The sequence below is a fragment of the Leptonychotes weddellii genome, chromosome 15, assembly GCF_054177405.1.
Source record: "Leptonychotes weddellii isolate Sample4059 chromosome 15, ASM5417740v2, whole genome shotgun sequence".
NCBI classification, from domain to species: Eukaryota; Metazoa; Chordata; class Mammalia; order Carnivora; family Phocidae; genus Leptonychotes; species Leptonychotes weddellii.
This window is the reverse complement of record NC_138383.1, coordinates 30395730-30410883: the sequence shown is the minus strand read 5'-3', so window position 1 is coordinate 30410883 and position 15154 is coordinate 30395730. Positions and strand designations below refer to the sequence as shown.

Here is a 15154-nt window from a genome sequence, read left to right as displayed (position 1 = left end):
ATTTTATTTATTTATTTGAGACAGAGAGAATGAGAGACAGAGAGCATGAGAGGGAGGAGGGTCAGAGGGAGAAGCAGACTCCCTGCCGAGCAGGGAGCCCGATGCGGGACTCGATCCCAGGACTCCAGGATCATGACCTGAGCCGAAGGCAGTTGCTTAACCAACTGAGCCACCCAGGCGCCCAAAAGATGTACATTCTTTAAACAAATAATTCAACTTTGAGAATTTTTTTTTTCCTGAGGGAATAATCCAAATGAAGCATAAAGCTATGTGGTTTTCACTTGAGCCCTTATTTATAGTACTAAATATAGTGTGCACCTGTCCAGCCCCCCCATCCCTCCCCCTAGTACTAGCATCCCAATTTTGTTCTGGAGTACACAACCTCCACTGCATGCAGTCTTTCTCTAATGCAACTGAAAAACTTGCTTGCTCCTAGCCTAGAGGGCAATAAACCAGGTCAGACTCTTTCAGATATTTGCATCTTAGAAAGGCATAATGCCAGAAAACTGTGGAGCTGATCCATCCCAGAGACTAAAACCTTTCAGTGAGTGTCCACTAGTTCCTATCACCTAGAGGCCCAGAGGTACCCTAACCAGGTTCTGTCCACTCTGAGATCTGGTTTAGTCTTCCAATTAATTCTGTGACCTACCCAATGTCCCTCCAATAAATTCCCATATTCTTTTCCTTCCTAATGTAGACCAAGTTAGTGTTACTTCCAAATAACTGTAATACATAACTTGTATCACAAATAGCTTGCAGGCCACTAACCCTCAGAAAAATGTCAATTAGTTATGGAACCAGTAAGGGATAGAAGGCATCAGGACTCTCGTTCATATTCCAGATGGTAACAGACAGCCCATGGTATACAGTGGTAAGATAAGGCTGGCCTTATCAATAAAGTAATAGTAGGAAGATAAGCAGATAGTCTGCAGTCTACTAGCTTAGAACTGTGGTTATAAAACTTTTCTGGGTCAGCTAATGCAAACCTAGACTGAAACCTGGCCTAAGAGGCAATATGACTCTGAAAAACAACAAATTTGTTATGACTGACTGATATGATTTGGGATGATGGATTATGGATTAAATTGTGTCCCTTCAGAAAAGATATTCATAATAAAAAAAAAATTTTTTTTTTTAAGATTTTATTTATTTATTTGACAGAGACACAGCGAGAGAGGGAACACAAGCAGGGGGAGTGGGAGAGGGAGAAGCAGGCTCCCCACGGAGCAGGAAGCCCGATGTGGGGCTCGATCCCAGGACCCTGGGATCATGACCTGAGCCGAAGGCAGATGCTTAACAACTGAGCCACCCAGGTGCCCCTAAAAAAATTTTTTTAAAAAGGAATTAACCTTAAAAAAAAAAAAGATATTCAAAATCCTAATACCCAGTACCTCAGAATGTGACCTTATTTGGAAATAGGGGTCTTTACGGAGGTAATCAAGTTAAAATAAGGTCATTAGGATGGGCCCTGACCCAATATGACTGGTGTTCTTATAATAAGGGAAAATGTTAACACAAAGACAAACACACAGAAGGAAGATGATGTAAAGACACACAGGAAGAAGATGACCATTGGACTAGAGTACTAAAGTGATGACACATCGACAAGTCAGGGAATGCCAGGGATTGCCTGTAAACACCAGAAACTAGAAGAGGCAAGGTAACAGTCTCCCTTAGAACTTTCAGAGTTGAGTATAGAAAGAGCATGGCCCTGCCAACACCTAGATTTTGAACTTTAGGCCTCCAAAACTGAGACAATAGATTTCTTTGGTTTTAAGCCAACCAATTTTTGGAACTTTGTTACAGCAGCTCTAGAAAACAAACAGTGAAAAGAGGAAATAATTAATCTATTACATGCCTATGAATCGCATATATCCATCCCCAAGAAAGATTCAGATGACTTTCTTCAACTTAAATGCTTACGGAAGTAATTAGGTAAACACCAAAATCTTTTAAACACATTTTATTGACTCCCCTCTAGGCAAGGAATACTAATGAAAGAGGCTAAAACTAAAATTGGTTACCTGATCTGTGTGGGGATGGGAGAATCCTGAGGTGACAGATCAGACAGGAGTAGTTAAGAACCCAAAGCAAAACTGGCAGGGTACCTTACCTAACTGACAACAGGGTAGAAGAAAAAATGGATCTCCAGAATGGTCACTCACAAGGCCTCATTTGATTCCAAAAACAAAACAAAACAAGAAACAAAACAAAAAACAAAAAACCTTCCATGTTTAATTAAAGGAGTACTGTTAATCTTCAAAATGGTATGTGGCCATTTTCACATGTAGCTATACACTGAGGAAAGAGAAATACATCATTGAGTAACTACTGAAGGATGGCTCTAAGATAAATCTGGAGCTAACAAAACAAAACCACAGTCCACTGATCAGAGCTAAGGCTCATGGAGGTCAAGTACTAAAGAAGACTGAGTCCAGTCCACCTCAGACTCAGTGGAATCCCAAACCTATCCCACAGGTAGTTTAGTCCCCAAATAACTGCAGCAATGAATAGCTTCCCCTCATAGCTCTTAATTGATAAGTCAAGAAGTCTTTTATAGTAGAAAAGGCCAAGTGTAAGATTTTGGAGCACCCCACTAATGATACTCTCCTCCAAAATAGTAAACTAAAAGCATTACTTCATCTCTCAAAGAATCACAAAAATTGGTTGTCACCATTAAAACAAGAGAAAAGGGGAGGAAAGTCTGATTGCTCTTGGAAAATGACAATGGATTATATTCAAATGGTGACCCTAAATACAGCTGCAGTTTCTGATTTATCCTCTTTAGTGAAACAAATAAATATAACCTTGGCTATCTGGTATGCATGTAGCAGCACGGCCCTGATGAAACCGCTACCTAAATTCCTGGAGATACTCAGATTTCTGAACTTCTGAGACCTGTTACTTCAGGTTTGCCTTTTCTTTTTTGCATGAATAATTCAAAGAATTACTTTTTCTTGAATTGATAGAGACTAAATGACCAACAAGATATGCTACAATCCCAAATACAATTACATTATCTAATTCCTATAAACAAGGGCATTCTACATGTCCACAGTCAACCATCAATATCAGAAATCTACATCTAATCTGGGGCGCCTGGGTGGCACAGTCGTTAAGTGTCTGCCTTCGGCTCAGGTCATGATCCCGGGGTCCTGGGATCGAGCCCCGCATCGGGCTCCCAGCAGGAGGCCTGCTTCTCCCTCTCCCACTCCCCCTGCTTGTGTTCCTGCTCTTGCTCTCTGTCAAATAAATAAATAAAATCTTAAAAAAAAAAAGAAATCTACATCAAATCTACAGATCTCATTCAAATTTTTATCAATTATCCTAATAATATGCTTTAAAATGAAAGGATAAAATTCAGGACCACTTTATTATATTTACTCATATCTCTTTAGTCTTTCAATTTGTAACAATTCCTCTGTTTCCTTGATGCTTTTTTAAGAGTACTATACCAATCATTTTAAGAATATCCTCCATTTGGATTTGTTTCATGTTTCCTCATGTTTGTATTCAGATTATGCATTTTTGGAAGGAATATCACAGAAGTGTAAAATATGATCTTTTTATTGCAGGTGGTATACAATTTCAATTTATCCATTAAAAATGATGCTACCTTTGGTCATTTGATTAAGGTGGTATCTACCAGGTTTCTCCACTATAATCTTTTTCCCCTTGTAATTAAAAGTATTTGTGGGAAGATAATCTCAGATAATATAAAAATCCTTGTAGTGGGTTGAATGGTCCCCCCACCCCCATGAAAGACAGGCCCACCCAGAACCTGTGAATGTGACCTTATTCGGGAAAAGGGTCTCTGCGGATGTAATTAGGTTAAAGATCTTAAGAAGAGATCATCCTGGATTAGAGTGGGCCCTAAATCCAAAATCAGGTGTCCTTAGAAGAGAAGGGGAGTAACATAACAATAAAAAAATAAATAAAATGCAAAAAAAAAAAAAAAAAAGAGAGAGAAGGGGAGAAGACACAGAGGAGGTGATATTAAGACAGTGGAGACTAGGTAATACATCTACAAGCCAAGAAATGCAAGTATTGCTGGCAGCCACCAGAAGCTAAGAGAGAGAGCATGGAAGAGATTCTCCCTCAGAGCCTCCAAAACAGAGGCTAACACCTTGATGTCAGAGTTCTGGCCTCCAGAACCATGAAGAATAAATTTCTGTTGTTTTAAGGTACCCAATAAGAAACTAACATATAGGGGCGCCTGGGTGGCTCAGTTGGTTAAAGTGACTGCCTTCAGCTCAGGTCACGATCCCAGGGTCCTGGGATAGAGCCCTGCATCAGGCTCCCGGCTCGGAGGGAAGTCTGCTTTTCCCTCTCCCACACCCCTCCTTGTGTTCCCTCTCACGCTGGCGCGCTCTCTCTCTGTTAATTAAATAAATAAATAAAATCTTTTTTTTTTTTTTTAAGATTTTATTTATTTATTTGAGACAGAGAGAATGAGAGACAGAGAGCACGAGAGGGAGGAGGGTCAGAGGGAGAAGCAGACTCCTTGCCGAGCAGGGAGCCCGATGCGGGACTCGATCCCGAGACTCCAGGATCATGACCTGAGCCGAAGGCAGTCGCTTAACCAACTGAGCCACCCAGGTGCCCTAAATAAATAAAATCTTAAAAAAAAAAAAACTAACATATAATTCTGTTCCTCAAATTTTCACCCACTAGTTTTAGCATTCGCTAATGTTTCTTGACTGAATCATTATTATGATGGTTACTAAATATGATTTTCTAAAATCCTATCATTCTTTCTACATTTATTAGTGGCCTTCTACTGTAAAGAAAAACTTTACATCAGCTTTATTTGTAACAGCCAAAACTGCAGACAACCCAAATGCCCATCAACAGGTGAATGGATAAACAAATTGTAGTGTATCTATACAATGGAATACTACTCAGTAATAAAAAGGAATGAACTATTGATATATGCAACATGTGATAACAGATTATCTAATACTGATCAAAAGTAAAAAATGATTAACAAAAATAGAAAAAAATCAGTACTTGAAAAATATGGCAAACTCTTTCAAACGTGTGATGTGTGAGAGGGTGAAAGTCCTTGAAAATAAAAACTGAGAAATACCAAACTAAAATATACAGGTTTAAAATTCTCTTGATTTAAGAGAACCCTTCTTCAAATTTAGTTCTATCTCACTCTCCCTTGTCTTTCCCTCTACCCCTCCCATTTTCTTTCTGTTTCAGTATCTCTAAATTTTAAGGTAACAAAAACTACCTGCCAAACCTATAACCAACAATTTAGGTTAAGACCAGCCCTTCAGGGCGCCTGGGTGGCTCAGTTGGTTAAGCGACTGCCTTCAGCTCAGGTCATGATCCTGGAGTCCCGGGATCGAGTCCCACATCGGGCTCCCGGCTCAGCAGGGAGTCTGCTTCTCCCTCTGACCCTCCCCCCTCTCATGCTCTCTGTCTCTCATTCTCTCTCTCAAATAAATAAATAAAATCTTTAAAAAAAAAAAAAAAAGACCAGCCCTTCATAATTCTTTTGGTCATATTCTTTAAAGTAAATGCTCTGATCCTCAGTCACACTAAGGTAACAAAACTTCCACTTTATTTTAGCTATACTGGAATTAAAATTAAAACATAATTAAAAAAAAGAAAAATTTAAAAAATCTTTTTAGACATATTTATCACCTACATTTTGTTATTTTGGAATCATTTTAAACCAGCAAAAGTAATGCGCGTATGCCACACACACTCACACACACACACACAAACACACCCCCTCTCTCTTGCAATTTCTGAAATATTGATACTGTTCAATAATACTGAAAATCAAAACAAAGGGGAAGTAAATAACAGTCCCTCAAAAAAAATTCCATATTCCATCTTCCTCTACAAATACTGTGGTAGATTTCCCATAATCAAATCAGAGATCACATTTATTTCAACAACATACTGTTATCTTTCCAGAGGCTCTCTTGATAACATAAGTAAATCATAATTCCCAATACACAGGAATTAAAACTGCAATTTGTTCACTACTTTCTCTGAACTATCGAAAGAAAGAGGCAAAAAGAACATTATTTCAAATGAACAAACCTAAAAAAAGCACAAACTTTAAAACATTATTTCTGAGAAGGCAAACATTAACACAAGAACAGTAAATCCATACATGTGAATATACATAAACTAGGCCCATACTATAACTTGAGATCAAAAAATAAGAAAACATGAAAAAAAAGGACTTTAATTCCACTTCTAGGGTTTCTACCCAAAAGAACTGAAAACAGATTCAAGCACTTACATACCTTTGTACACAGCAGCATTTTTCACACTAGCCAAAGGTGGAAACCACCCAAATGTCCATCAACAGATGAATGGATAAACAAAATGTCGTATACACAAAGGATAGAATATTACTCACCATTAAAAAGGAAAAAATTCTGATACATGCTATAATTTGGATGAAACTTAAAGACAGTATGCTAAGTCAAATAAAACACAAAAGGACAAATATTGTATGATTCCAGTTATATGAGGTACCTAGAATAGGCAAATTCATAGTGACATAAAGTAAAACAGAGGTTACCAGGGGCTGGGGAAGAGGGTAATGGGGAATTACCATTTAATGATTACAGAGTTTCTGTATGGGATGATGAACAAATTCTGAAAATGGACAGTGGTGATGGGTGCACAATACTGTGAGTGTACTTAATACCACTGAATTGTACACATAAAATTGGCTAAAATGGTAAATCTTATGTGTATTTTACCACACCTTTTAAAGGGGGAAAATTATTTTAATTAGAAAATAAAAGTAAAAAGACAATCATTTCACCCACAGAAATTCAACTAAACTAGCAGCTACTTTGAGCAAGGAGTCAGCTATAATAGATTAATTATAAAGTATATAAGGCACCCCCCCACACCAAAGACCTCAAGATTTATCTGAGAGGCAGATAAAACATAATGATTATCTCACAGTGGTCTGTGTGATCTTTACAGTAATTTCACAAAGCCAAAATTACTTTCATATAAACTCTAAGAGTTTATTTGCCCTTTTCACTGGTGGTTCAAAAACAGTGGTAAAACTGCTGGTTTTAGCAGGAATCAAGGCAGTGACACCAAACTGAGCTAGCAGTCACTGTATTCTCCATAGCCACCTACTTGCAGTTTATTTGGGTTTATTTTTTTATTTTTTTTTTGAAGATTTTATTTATTTATTTGAGAGAGAGAATGAGAGAGAGAGAGAGAGCATGAGAAGGGGGAGGGTCAGAGGGAGAAGCAGACTCCCTGCTGAGCAGGGAATCCGATGCGGGACTCGATCCCAGGACTCCAGGATCATGACCTGAGCCGAAGGCAGTGGCTTAACCAACTGAGCCACCCAGGCGCCCCTACTTGCAGTTTAAAAAAGGCAAACCAATTTTACTTAAGAATGTGCTTGATGTTGCAATAAAAATTAATTTTATTAAGCCTCCACCCATGAATACACATCTTTTTATATTCTGTATGACAAAAAGGGAAGTATGTACAACAGGCTTCTGTTGAACAGTATGGCTATCTAGAGGAAAAGTACTTCTGACTCTGTGAATTAACTAACCCCATTTTTCATGGACCATCATTTTTACTTGGAAGAATGATAGTAAGATTTAGGCATCTGGCATACATTTTCTTCAAAATAAACAAAGTGAGACTCTCTCTTCAAGAAAAAGAACTGATGGGGTGCCTGGGTGGCTCAATCAGTTAAGTGTCTGCCTTGGGCTCGGGTCATGATCCCAGGGTCCTGGGATTGAGTCCCACATTGGACTCCCTGCTCAGCGGAGAGCCTGCTTCTCCCTCTCCCTCTGACTGCTGCTCTCCCCCGCCCCCCCTTGTGTTCTCTGTCAAATAAATAAAAAAAATCTTAAAACAAACAAAAATCTCTTTAAAAAAAAGAAGAAAGAAAAGCAACTGACAGTATCTGTTGCCAGTGATAAATTTCTAACTGCTGCTTAAAAACTTACATTTGGAAAATGAGTATCCACTACAGTGAACTTGATAGCTTCCCAATCTTAAGACTTTTCTGATGAGATCAGAAATATTAACAAATGTGATGGTTTCATATTGCATAATAAAATACATCAATATTTAGAAGATCTCCATAATTCAGTGAAATATTATTTTCCAAATGACTAATGTACCATGTCATAAATTACACATGGGTAAAGGATTCATTCAAAGTGCAAGACAGGGGCACCTGGGTGGCCCTGTCAGTTACGCGCCTGCCTTCAGCTCAAGTCACGATCCCAGGGTGCTGGGATCCAGCCCCACATCGGGCTCAAGCGGGGAGTCTGCTTCTCCCTCTGCTCCCCTCTGTGCTCTCTCACTCTCAAATAAAAAAATAAGTAAATAAATCTTTTTAAAAAGCGCAAGACAGACCAATGGATTTTAATGTAAAACTATAAAAAGTCCTATGATAAGGTTTCAGATTCCATTTTTACTAACCTTAAGAAACGATCACTTTGGTGTAGAATATCCAGAATTATCTGAAAACACTACTAAACTATTCCTCCCTTTTCCTACTATACATGTGAGGCTGCCTTGTTTATATACTTCAACCAAACAACACAGCACAAAAGATGGAATGCAGAAGCAGTTATGAGAATATTTATTTCAGTATTTCAGAAGTGACTTTTCATTTAAATTATATTAATAATAAGTATTTATTGAATAGATATAATGAATTATGAATAGCATATTCACTTAAATATATTAACATATATTTAGTTTATTTTTAATAGATTAGTTTTTTTTTTTAAGATTTTATTTATTTGAGAGAGAGAGCATGAGAGGGAGGAGGGTCAGAGGGAGAAGCAGACCCCCCGCTGAGCAGGGAGTCCGATGCGGGACTCGATCCCGGAACTCCAGGATCATGACCTGAGCTGAAGGCAGTCGCTTAACCAACTGAGCCACCCAGGCGCCCTAGATTAGTATTTTTTTAAAAGATTTACTTATTTATTTATTTGACAGAGAGAGAGAGTGAGAGCAGGAACACAAGCAGGAGGAGTGGGAGAGGCAGAAGCAGGGTCCCCGAAGAGCAAGGAGCCTGATGTGAGACTCGATCCCAGGACGCTGGGATCACGACCTGAGCCAAAGGCAGATGCCTAATGACTGAGCCACCCAGGTACCCTAGATTAATAAATACTTTTAAACTTTCCTCAGTTTCAATTTCTCACAGAGTAAATATGACAGATGTAGCCCATATAAACAAAAGCTCTTTGGGGTCCTCAATCATTTAAGAGTAAAAAGGGTTCTAAGAACAAAAAGTTTGAGAAGCACTGCTATAACCTAATAAGCACTAAAAAGTAGAAACAAAGGATGCTTAATTCCAAAAAAAAACAGAAGTCTTCACAGAAGAAAACACACAGACTTAGAGATTGAGGAGTTTATTTTTCCGTTTTCTTTTTTGGGGGAAAATTCAAGAAAATGTGGTATTCCAACATGCCCTGGGAAAAAAGTGAGTAGACTAATGTGTTAGAAATGTGAGTAACAGATAAAATCGAATAGGGAGTCTAAAGTTGGAGTGGAAAGGGCTTGACCTGTAGATTACAAACTGCAGAGTTTATTTTATAGAAATTGAGGAGCCACCCATGAATTTGGGACTGAAGTACAATTTTTCTTAAAAACTTGCATCTCCTGGGGCACCTGGGTGGCTCAGCCGTTAGGCGTCTGCCTTCGGCTCAGGTCATGATCCCAGGGTCCTGGGATCGAGCCCGCATCGGGCTCCTGCTTAGCGGGAAGCCTGCTTCTCCCTCTCCCACTCCCCCTGCTTGTGTTCCCTCTCTCACTGTCAAATAAATAAAATCTTTAAAAAAAAAAAAAAAAAACCTGCATCTCCTGTGTCAAGACTTTCATATACTCAGCATTTTTTTACACTCAGCATTTTTTTTTTAATTTAAGTTTTGAGGATGGAGTACAAGGCTTAGCTGTGGAACAAAGCAAACTTGAATATTTGGTATATAAGGCTCTAAACCATGCCTCATAGGAGTGAAAGTTTGACTCAAAAAGCACGTGTATGTAAAAAAAAAAAAAAACCAACACATTCGCATTTGACGGCACACTCCCTGCCTTATTAAAAAATGCTCAAGTAACAGGGTTTATGCTTTATCCTTTTAGCTCAAATATATATATGGCAAATTCATGCTGCTCCAAGTGTACTGCAAAATAAACAGGACTCTTAATAGTTCTTTGTGTCTAATCTTCCTCTATCTTGTTACCTTGGTGTCCACTCCTGGTTGCCCTGCAGGCAATGAAATGACATATTTCTGGAATATACTGCAGTGCTTTCAGCTCTGCTCTGCCTACACAAAAACAAAACAAGTAATAGGGGCCTCTGGGATTGGATGGGAAACGCCTCTGACAGGAGGACTGGTTGTTTTATGAGTCAATCAAACAATTTTTGGCAGAAAGCCAGGCAAATAGAAAACAGACTTTGAAAGAAGCTAGCCTACAATTCTATGACAATACCTTTTTTAAAAATGTTCTCTATTTGACCAATCTTTACACTCTTCTCTCTCTGTCCCTCTGCCAAAAATAAAGCAACATTATGGTACCATTAAACAAGAGGATTTTTTTAAAATGACAGAAGTTATTATCTTTTCTCTAGAAAAGATTCATGCCATTCATACAGAGCAATGCGTAAGCAGCTGTAAGTCTGTATAATAACACATGTTGGGTACAGAAACACTGGATGCTTTAGAAAACTAAAGTTTAGATGAAACTACAACTACACCGAATTTTTTAGAAAGTAAGCTATTTCCTTTTAATGTATCAGTAATTTTTTTTCTCTTGTTACTTTGACGGGCAGTTACAACTTTAAACTAGTAACTGGTGAGAACTATCTGACAGCAATTAGCTAAGGTAACTAAAAAAAAAAAAAGCCCTAGTACAATTTAACACACACCCCTAACGTGGGGCCAGTTTAAGACGTAACAACGCATTCCTCGCTTTTGTTTTTCATAAGCAGTACAAGCATAAAGATCCTAAAACCATTTTATGATCAACACAACCGATTTCCTCCCCAAGACTTTTAAGTCGCTGGATGATTACCTTTGACCTTCTTAAACTAGTCTACAGTATACTTTAACTACCAGCCACCGGGGGTCAATTTGGTGACCTGACACCACCGGCAGGAGGCAACCCGACAGGGACAAGTCCTGCAAGAGCAAAATTATGACAGATTCTAAGGGAACACTCTCATTTCTGCCGTCTCCGGCTTCCTTTGCGTGGGACTCAGGTACCAAGTGCTCTGAATTCATCTTTTGGCCAAAATCTGGCGCCAGGTTTCAAACACGTATTCTCAGCCTGCCTCCAAAGTGAAGCCGGGAGAGGACCGGTTCCCCGGACTCTGGCCGGGTGGAAATTAGACGCGGGGCGGCTGCGGGATACTGCGATCCGATCTCTCCCAGCGCCACTTTGGCCGGTCCTTCCACCCTGGAAAGCGCTACCGGACCGAGGGGACACTTCACTTCCACCAGTGTGCACTTTGTAGCGCTCTCGGAGCCGGGGGCCCACGCGGTGCTGGCGCTCTGAGAAAAGCCCTCAACTGCCCGAAAAAGAGGCGGGCGGCAGACAAGCAGCGAACTTACCCAGTTTTTTCCACATGGCGAGGTGACAAGCGAGGAAGCCTTTGCGGATGGCAGCGCAAACCTTCGCCGGCTCGGACGAGGTGAATCCCTTCTGCTTCTTGATGAAACCCCACAAATGCTCCCGGGCAAACTGTGCCGCCTCCCGCCCGCCGTGCCCGTCGCACACAGCGAAAAATGCCACTGAGGAACGGCGGCGGCAGCAGCGACCGGGAGCTGGCGAGGCCGCGGCGTCCGGGGGAGGGTCGCGAGCCTCTCGGTCTGCCACCGCTGGGCCCTTCCCCGCGACTTCGCTGCCAGCAAGAGCCGGCGGTGACGGCTGCGGAAGCGATGGCTGAGAGAGCGACCGCCGCGGCCAGGGCTTTTCTTCAGCCGTCGGCTCGGGCTCCACCACAATTTGAGTAACGTCCTCCATGTACTTCCTCCCGCCCTGGTCGGAGAAGACGCTCACTCCCAGCGAGTACAGCCCCGCCATGGCCGGCTGGCTGGGATCCCGCCGGTCCCACGCAGCCCGCCGAATCCGGCGGCGGGAGACACACTCCGCGCCCGCCGGCCAACTATTGTTTATCTTCGACGACGCCGAGAGGGGGGAGGGGGCGGTCCCGGAGGGGGGGCGCGCGATGTCGGGACTTGTCCGCGAGAGCTGGGCCGGAGCACTAGGGCGAGAAGAGCCGAGCAGCTGCGCCTGCGCAATGCGCTTCCCCGCCTCCCCGCGCCCACCACACAAATCAGACGTTCTCCCCGGCTGTCGTCACTCGGCTCTCTGGACCCGACCAATCCGGAGTCGAGTTGGAGCAAGCTCGCCCTCCGCCCCCAACCCTCGCTCCTCCCAGGAACCGCTGCGCTTCGTCCTCCGGCGCGGGCGCTGGGCCCGTGGGCGCCCGGCTTGGCTGTCTGTTTCGATTTGGGTGTTTTCGCTCCGGGTTTTCGTCGTACGCAGAGCACTTACCGAGCAACTCGGGTTGTCACCTTTTGGGCTCGGCCGCCGGGATCGTAATGCAGCCTACTGCCCTTGGCGTTACGCTGCTCGCCTTGCGGGGATAGCCGCGTAGGATCGAGGCTCGGGGCTCGGGGGGCGGGAAGGAGACCATCCATTCCTTGAAGTGAAATGGCGGGAAACCTCACTTCGGAAGGTCGTTTGTGAACAGGCTGGAAAAAGTGTGGCACTCTTGAACTGGATTTGGGTGGGATGTATCCGACTGGGAGTTGAGGCAAGCAATCCAGTTTGTGTTGTTAAGGAAACTTAGGAAAATTTCCACCATCCGCTGAACAGTCTTGTTTCACATAACTAGGTATGTCGGAGACTTAAAAGGGTTATATTTTAACTAATTTTAAATAGATCTTTTCAGCTTTTGTTAAGCCTAGTACTTTTTCCAACGAGCCCTGGGTAAGCATTTTACTCCTTTGGTGGTTTCACTTCAAGTTATCACTTGAAAATAGTTTACGGAAACTGCCAAGCGCTCTGGTGCTCTGGTTATGTTCCCACAACTTCGCCCAGTACGCTGTATTCTAAGCACTGAAACCTTTGCGCCGATTTCCACAAATGAAGCCTCAGAGTAGGCAGGTTAGTATGTTCTCGGCAGCAAACCTCCTTGCAGTGGATCAGTTTAAAGTTCACTTTAAAAAAAATCTCACTTTTTCCGGTTTTAGCCACTTCACCATTAATTCTCCGGTGTGCCCTTTCCTGTACAGTTTTTGAGAGACTCAAATGGATGATACTAATACAGAAATAGGAGTGAGGAAAACGTTCATCCAACTATTGGCACCAAAAAAAAAAAAAGCACAAGAAGTACAAATAGAAAAACTCTTTGAACCAATAAAAATATGAATAACCAAATCAGCTCAAAATGTAGAAAATCTGAATTACATAAAATTACATTTATGTAGAAAATGAAAGTAGTCAAAGGTAAGCCCCTACATCAAAATACATTAGACCAGATAGTTTCAAAGTGAAAATACTTGGAAAAAGTCCCAGCTTGTTTTGAAAGATGATCACAATCCAGTTACCAAACCTAACAATCATTAACCCTAGAAGGAAATCTATAGACTATAGAGCTTGGGTTTTTATTTTGTAACTGTAACAAATGCAAAACTGTAAATGCAAAAATCCTAAATGAAAAATTATCAATTCTAATCCAGTAGCCTCCAAACCACAAGACCTGCAAGAGAGAACAGTTTGCGTAGCTCTATATTATTCATCTTCAACAGTTTACCACCTTCCCTCGCTCCCTAGAGATTACAAAAAAAGATAATTCCACCATGCTTTATAAGCCTTTTCACTCAATCACAACCAGTAGTCTCCAAGTCATACACCATTACCCTGATTAGCATCTCCATGCTACCCTCTACTTCTATTAATCTGATTCGGTGTCTACTTTTCACCAACCATTCTAACCATTTCACTCCACACTTTAGATTTCAACATCTGTTAACAGCCATTTCCCCTCTATTCTTCACCTCTTCTCTAAATGTTCCCATCAACTTCCTGTTCCAACTGAAAACTGGTTTATCACCTGGTAAAACTACCTTCTTGCAACTTTCCAAGTAGAGATTGTTTTACTTCTCACAGTTATTCTTACCTTCAAACCTGCTCTTCATGTTGCCTCCAAATCATTTCTTTTTTTGTCCTTCAAAAACCCAAGCTCTTTGGGGGCGCCTGGGTGGCTCAGTTGGTTAAGCGACTGCCTTCGGCTCACGTCATGATCCTGGAGTCCGTGGATCGAGCCCTGCGTCAGGCTCCCCGCTCAGCGGGGAGTCTGCTTCTCCCTCTGACCCTTTCCCCTCTCGTGCTCTCTCTCTTTCATTCTCTCTCTCTCAAATAAATTTAAAAAAAAAATCTTTAAAAAAAAAATTAAAACCCAAGCTCTTTTAAAGTTATTGCTAACTGCTACTACACCAAGATGTCATCACCTACTGATCCCTAGGAACTACTTTATTTGTTCATGGTTCACTGTCTTCCTTTCTTCCACTATTTTTGTCACTTCTCAGCCACTTTTTCAAAATGATATCCACATTTTCCATTCAACACCCTGGCTTCTCAGTTTCTCATTTTCCTCTTCATGAAGTGGCCTTGTTACCGTTAAAGGTAAACCCTCCATTTGTATTCCAGATCCTTTCTCTTCTCTCCTCCAGAGCTTTACTCCACCATTTATCTTTTCTTGCTCCTACCTCGTCAGTTTTTCCTTTTCTATGGGGTCATTTCCATCTGCACACAGACATGTTCTGATTTCTGTTTTAATTAACAACAACAACAACCGCAAAAACTACCTGACCCCCTAACACTACCCCATTTCTCTGCACCTCTTCGCAGGAAGATTTTTTTGAAAGAGTTGTCTCTATCTAAATTCTACTTCTAATTCCTACCTTGTAATTTCTCCTAAACCTATTCCAAACAGCAACCATCCCCATCATTCTTTTAAGACCGTTTTTGTGACATAACCAGACTTCTCTATTTCTATTGACTCTGCTCCAAATGAAGAAGCAAATAGAACCACTGTTTCCTTCTTGAAACTTGGTAACTAGTAAAACCATCACTTCTTTTTTTTTTAATTTTTTATTGTTATGTT

The 15154-nt window shown here is 41.2% G+C and overlaps 1 protein-coding gene across 2 annotated transcripts in view; it reads right to left on the bottom strand.

Annotated features, from left to right (window-relative positions):
- PPM1D (protein phosphatase, Mg2+/Mn2+ dependent 1D) overlaps positions 1-12272 on the bottom strand; it is a 27744-nt gene extending 15472 nt beyond the window's left edge. Inside the window, exon 1 of one of the 2 annotated variants that reach the window (XM_081806057.1) lies at positions 11592-12272. In XM_081806057.1, coding sequence (XP_081662183.1) covers positions 11592-12063 — 472 coding nt within the window. In that variant the 5' untranslated portion in view covers positions 12064-12272. The remainder of the gene's footprint in view (positions 1-11591) is intronic. The other variant, XM_081806056.1, reaches the window with a different exon arrangement.
- Positions 12273-15154: the final 2882 nt, after the last annotated feature.